Below are 6,124 nucleotides of genomic sequence, written 5' to 3'. Positions count from 1 at the left end.
GTCCCCCTGAGGGCCATCCCTGACAAAGCAACTCTGGGGCTGGTTAGAGCAGGCAAGTGGAGGCAGTGATGACAGGTAGGCAAAGGCAATGGCAAGGTGGCTCTGATGCTGAGTAATCCTGGGTGTGTTTGTCAGGGTTCCCTTGACTGAATCTCCATTTGGTCATCTGCTAATTAATGCCTATTGCAGATAGCTGACCGTGATGGTCAAATCTTTCCCAAGATAAGAGCATGAGGAGTTTCAGGGCTCTATAGACCCAGGAAGGAATTATCATGAACACAATCTCCAAAACAGCACACAAGATTACAAACCCAGCATTTACTCGTCTCTGTTTTTATTGGTCATAAATCCAATTAATTTTCCCAAGTTGAGCCTGCTTTGACTGTGAAGATAATTGTTTAATGATCTCTCCCTGTTCTTATCTCAACCCATGAGCCTTTTGTTATATTTTCTCTCCCCTGTCCAGGTGAGGAGGGGGAGTGACAGAGTGGCTTTGGTGGGCACCTGGCATCCAGCCAGGGTCAACCCTCCACAGTGGAGAAAGGGTAAATGAGGGTTGGGTGTTTGTATGGTAGGCTATGTTGCGGGAAAATACATACCTATATAGACACTCAAACAGTAAGGATGTCTCCAGAAGCTAGTCTTAGGTCCTCCAGCTATCTGGGCGTTGGCTCCAGGATCTCCTCGTCCCCCCCAGCTCCCCCATGCACAGACAAACAGACACATGTGCAAATGGCTCCCTCCAGCACAGAACCACAGAACCATTGAGGCTGGAAGGCAGCCACCTTCCACCTTCTCTCTGCTTCCTCTTCATGCTTGGTTTCTGGCAGGAGCTCTGTTCTAATCCGTGCCAGCCTCCTGCCACCCTTTCTTGAATTCCTGAATGTCCAGGCGGACCGTTCTGGAGATTGAAGAGGAGATTGTTAACCATCAGACAGCTCTCTGCACCCTTTTTCTCTTCAGGGCCATATCCCAGGGGATTCTTCCAAGCGGGGCACCCAGCAGGTCAAAGCCTGCTCTCCCGCTGTCATGACGTCCTGCTCCTTGCTTTTTGGTCTCCTCTCAGAATCCTCCACTTCAGTCCTGCCCGCCTATGTTTCTGTGTTTCCTCCCTCAAAGGCGAGATCACACACAGAAGCTCCAGGATTTAAAAAGAAATTAAAGGGTCAGAAGTGCAAGCCAGGCCAACAATATCTATTTTTCAATGTTCAAACCACACTGAACACGCCAAGCAGCAGTCATACACTGAGATCTAAGACATCCTAGATTGGTCGAGGGTACATCATATAAAGGATGTTGAGGGATTTGTATTGGGTTTACGTGGCAAGGGATGGGTAGTGGGGAGGGTGGTGTGCAGGGGTGGCTTCTGTGAGAAGATGCCAGAAGCTGCCCCATCATGTGAGACAGAGCCAGTTCCAGCCGGCTCTAAGATGGACCCACCACAGTGATGGTGATAGCACCTCTGCAGTAACATAGTTAAGATGGGGAAACAACTGCTGCACAACAGCAGCTGGAAGAGAGGGGTGAGACTATATGAGAGAAAAACCTCTGCAGACACCAAGGTCAGTGAAGAAGGAGGGGGAGGAGGTGCTCGAGGTGCCGGAGCAGTGATTCCCTTGCAGCCCATGGTGAAGACCACGATGATGCAGGTTGTCCCGCTGCCACCCATGGAGGACCACAGTGGAGCAGATATCCGCCCTGCAGCCCATGGAGCACCCCGCACCGTGGGAAGGACCCATGTTGGAGAAGTTCATGAAGGACTATCTCCTGTGGGAAGAGGAGTGTGAGGAGGAAGGAGTGACAGAGGCAACATGTGATGAACTGACCGTGACCTCCATTTCCCTAACCCCTGTGCTGCTGCGGAGGAAAAGGCAGAGAAAATTGGGAGTGAATTTGAGCCCAGGAATAAGGGAGGTTTCCGGAGAAGGTGTCTAAAGATTTGATTTTATTTCTCATTACCCCATTCTGATTTGATTGGCAATAAGTTAAATTAATCTCCCTGAGTTAAGTCTGTTTTGCCCATGACGGTAATTGGTGAGTGATCTCCCTGTCCTCATCCTGACCCACAAGCTTTTTGGTGTGTTTTCTCCCTCTGCCCTGTTGAGGAGGGGGAGTGGTAGAGCAGCTTGGTGGGCACCTGGTGGCTAGCCACGGTACAACCACCACAGATGGATAGAGGCTTTCAGGAGACACGGGCTGGGAGGATCCAGAGTGAAGTTTCTTCAAAGTAAAGAGGCTACTTGGACGTATGGAGCTCCTCAATGGGGAAGGGGACAAGTTGGGTCAGCCCTTGTGCATGAGGGTTGAAGGAGAGGCCAGTAAGGGTGGCATCATAAATGGATAGGATGGGATGGGATAGGATGGGATGGGATAGGATAGGATAGGATAGGATAGGATAGGATAGGATAGGATAGGATGGGATAGGATGGGATAGGATAGGATAGGATAGGATAGGATAGTTCAGTTTGGAAGCACCTACAATGATCATCTAGTCCAGCTGCCTGACCACTTCAGGGCTGACCAAAAATGAAAGCCTATTAGGAAGGGTATTGTCCAAATGCCTCTTCAACACTGACAGGCTTGGGGCATCAACCACCTTTCTAGGAAGCCTGTTCCAGTGTTTGACCACCCTCTCTCTAAAGAAATGCTTCCTAATGTCTAGTCTAAACCTCCTCTGATGCAGCTTCGAACCATTCCAGGCATCCTGGCACCGGATCACAGGGATCGGCACCTCCCTCTCCATGTCCCCTCCTCAGGAAGCTGTAGAGAGCAATCAGGTCACCCCTCAGCCTTCTTTTCTCCAAACTAGACAATCCCAGAGACCTTAGCTGCTCCTCAGAGGACATGGCATCCAGCCCTGTCACCAGCTGTGTTGTCCTACTTTGGAAACATCCAAGGACCTTCACATCCTTCTTAAATTATAGCACCCAGAATTTCACATAGGAAAGAAGAAGAAGGAAGAAGGAAAAACCCACCCAAAAACCCCAACCCCAAAGAAATAAGTGATGCCAAAGCAATCACTCCCCAGCTTCCACAAGTACGCTGGTGCCCAGCCAGTCCCCAAGCAATGGCTATCCACTGAAAAAAGCCCTCTCCTCCATTTTTGTTGCTGAGCATGATGCTATATGACGTGGAAGATCTGGTAAGTTTGGATCAGCTGTCCTTGCTGTGTCCCCTCCCAATTTCTTGTGCACTCTCAACCTACTCACTCTAAGGGCAATGTGAGAAACAGAGACGGTCTCGATGCTGTGCAGACACTGCTCAGCAATAGCTACACATCTGGTGTGTTATCAACACGGTTTTGGTCCCCAGTCCAAAGCACAGCACCTTACAGGCTGCCATGAAGAGAATGAGCTCCCCCCCAGCCCAGTACAATGGGTCACAGCTTTCTAGTGGGGAAGGAGGGCTGAGGTGGGAAGCCTGATCCTCCAAGGATGAAGAGACTGGGGCAAGGGAACAGCTGTCACGGTCTCTGTCCAAGATGTAGGGTGAAGACAGAAGAGAAGCTTGAGCTGGAGCCAGAAGGGAAAAGCTGGAGCAGGGACTTGCTCACTTCTGCCAGGAACAGGGGAGGGAAAGGTGTGTGTGTGGGGGGAGATCCAGGCGATGACCTTGTTTCAGCCCTCAGACAGAGGAACTGCTCCCCTCACTCCAGCCTCTCCACCTCCCCTTGCAGCAGGATAAGCAAAGGCTTCTTATTCAAGCCTGATACTTCAATAGTTCCCCACATAAGACCACCAAGGTGTTTATTTTCAAGGAAAAAGCAAACCCAGGACATTTTCAACATTTTTTTTTTTTTAAACAATGATATTTCTCTCCAAGGACCTTTTGATTTCTTCCCTTTGCCACTTCACAAGAGGACTCAGTGGCATGTGCTTTGGAAGAGCCAGCTGGTATCCAGAGCTTCCAAAGGAGCTAGAAGCATCTTTTGCCTGCGTCACCAAGGGAGCATGAGCTCTGGGTGCAGGCCAGGGCTCTCCTGAGCACTTTCCTGATGGCCTCCTTGACCTCCCTGTTCCGCAGGCTGTAGATGAGGGGATTGACCAGGGGCGTTAGGATGGTGTAGAAAAAGGAGAACACTTTGTTGAGCTGCCTCAGCGGGCCTGTTCTAGGTAGCATGTAGACAACAAAGAGGGTGCCATAGAAAACAGTGACAACAGTGAGGTGAGAGGAGCAGGTAGAGAAGGCCTTCTGTCTGCCCGTGCTGGACGGGATCCTCAGGATGGCAGCTATGATGCACATGTAGGAGGCCAGCATGAACAAGAATGGAAATATTAGATCCAGAACACATAGTAGACGTGTTGCCAGCCTGAGCACTCTGGTGTCACTGCAGGTGAGCTCCAGCAATGGGGTAAACTCACAGAAGAAGTGGTCGATTGCCTTGGGGCCACAGAACTGCAACTGGGATAAGAACACTGTGACTACCACCAGCAGCAGTGAACCCCCTAGCCAAGATGCAGCTGCCAGGTGTAAAGAGACCTTCCAGGTCATGAGGCTGGCGTAGAGCAGAGGCTGGCATATGGCCAAGTACCGATCATAGGACATGGCCGCCAGAAGGTAACACTCAGTAGTTGCAAGGGAAGCAAAGAAGTAGAACTGAGCCATGCAGCCGTGAGCAGAGATGCTGCTCTCCCCAGACAAGAAGCTGGCCAGCAGCCGTGGCAGGATGGTGGAGCTGTAGCAGGTCTCCAAGGAGGACAGATTGCCCAGGAAGAAGTACATGGGGGTGTGCAGATGCCGGTCTGCCACCACCAGCACAACAATGAGGATGTTCCCAATCATGGTGACTGAGTAGATCATAAGCAAGAGGAGAAAGAGCAGGTACTGGAGCGTGGGGACATCACGTATTCCCAGCAGCACAAAATCCATGGATGCTGTCCCATTGTCCCTTTCCCCTTCGGCCATGCAATGTTGTTTGTCTTTTATTTTCTCAGTTGTCACAAAGAGGGGCTACGAGAAAGAAACACATTTCAGCGTTTACCTTCCACATTTTTTTGTGTAGGACATTTTTCTGTTCACACTAGCTTTATGTATTTCATGCCTAGTGAAAGCATAAAATAAATGTTCTTCCTGATGGGTAAAGAACACTCATCCCACAGAGCCACTGCAGACCCTGGAGGTGAGCTGCTCAATGGAAGTTCTTCTTTCTCACTAGAGAATAAATCCATGAAGTGCATTTGCTCACAGAGAAACAAACAACGGTCATATGCCGCTGGGTGTGCCCTGGAAAACATGTTATAGTTGTTGAGGATTGACATCCTTCTGCTCTCAGGAAAGAGAAAGTGTGCCAGAGAAAAGGAACCCCTCTCTCCAAAAAAGCCCACTGTGTGAAACGTCACGCCAGACACCACCCTTCCTCCAAAGCAAGGGATGGGCACATCGCAGGGTGAGTGGCCACAGCTCTCTGAAGCACTCACATGAGAAGGAAAGGATTCCCGCCCCACTCCTTCCCATCCACCCAACAGGCCAATTTCTTCCAATTGAGAAAGGGCACATCAGGCGTTACTGGCTCAGATGACCAACGGACTGTGCTGTGGGACTGCCAGAGAGATGCTAAAAACCACACTGTAGGTCAAAATGCAGCCTAAAAAGTTAAAAGGAAGTGATCAAAAAAAAAAAAAAGATAGGGAAGGGGTAACTGGGAGTCAACCAAGACACATGGGAGAGGTTGTGCAGAGGAGAATAATGGGAAGGTTTAAGGAGACCAATCCAGACATTTTTCAGTGGTGCCCTGAAGAAAGGACACACTGAAATACAGGAAATTCCATTGAAAGATAGGGTGGTCAAACACTGGAACAGTTGCCCAAAAAGGTTACGAAGGGTCCACCCTTGTGAATATTAAAATCTAGACGGGACATGGTCCTGAGCCACTTGCTCTAGCTGCCCCTGCTTTTAGGAAGGGGGGAGGTGGACTGGATGATGTCCTGAAGTGGCTTCCAAGCCCAGCTGCTCTGTGATTCTGTGATTGAAAGCTGCTGGGCAGAACTATTTGCTTCACATTTGTCCTTCATCAGCAGTGGTTCCTGAGGTCTTGGGGGCTGCCTCCCTGCAAATCCCAGCCCAGCAGCAGGACCTCAGCGTGGCCAGCTGTGCCTGTGGGGCTCCCTGAGAAAGTAGGACACTG

The 6,124-nt window shown here is 50.1% G+C and overlaps 1 protein-coding gene across 1 annotated transcript; it reads right to left on the bottom strand.

The window, feature by feature from the left end:
- Nucleotides 1-3,915: 3,915 nt before the first annotated feature.
- Nucleotides 3,916-4,905, bottom strand: LOC129196893 (olfactory receptor 11A1-like). Its single transcript, XM_054804862.1, has one exon. It carries the CDS (start codon nt 4,903-4,905, stop codon nt 3,916-3,918), a length of 990 nt encoding a protein of 329 aa, XP_054660837.1.
- Between the last annotated feature and the right edge of the window lie 1,219 nt (nt 4,906-6,124).

Source organism: Grus americana, chromosome 27 (assembly GCF_028858705.1).
Source record: "Grus americana isolate bGruAme1 chromosome 27, bGruAme1.mat, whole genome shotgun sequence".
In the NCBI taxonomy this organism is placed as follows: domain Eukaryota; kingdom Metazoa; phylum Chordata; class Aves; order Gruiformes; family Gruidae; genus Grus; species Grus americana.
Note: the sequence above shows the minus strand (reverse complement) of the source record. Positions and strands in the feature narration are given on the sequence as shown.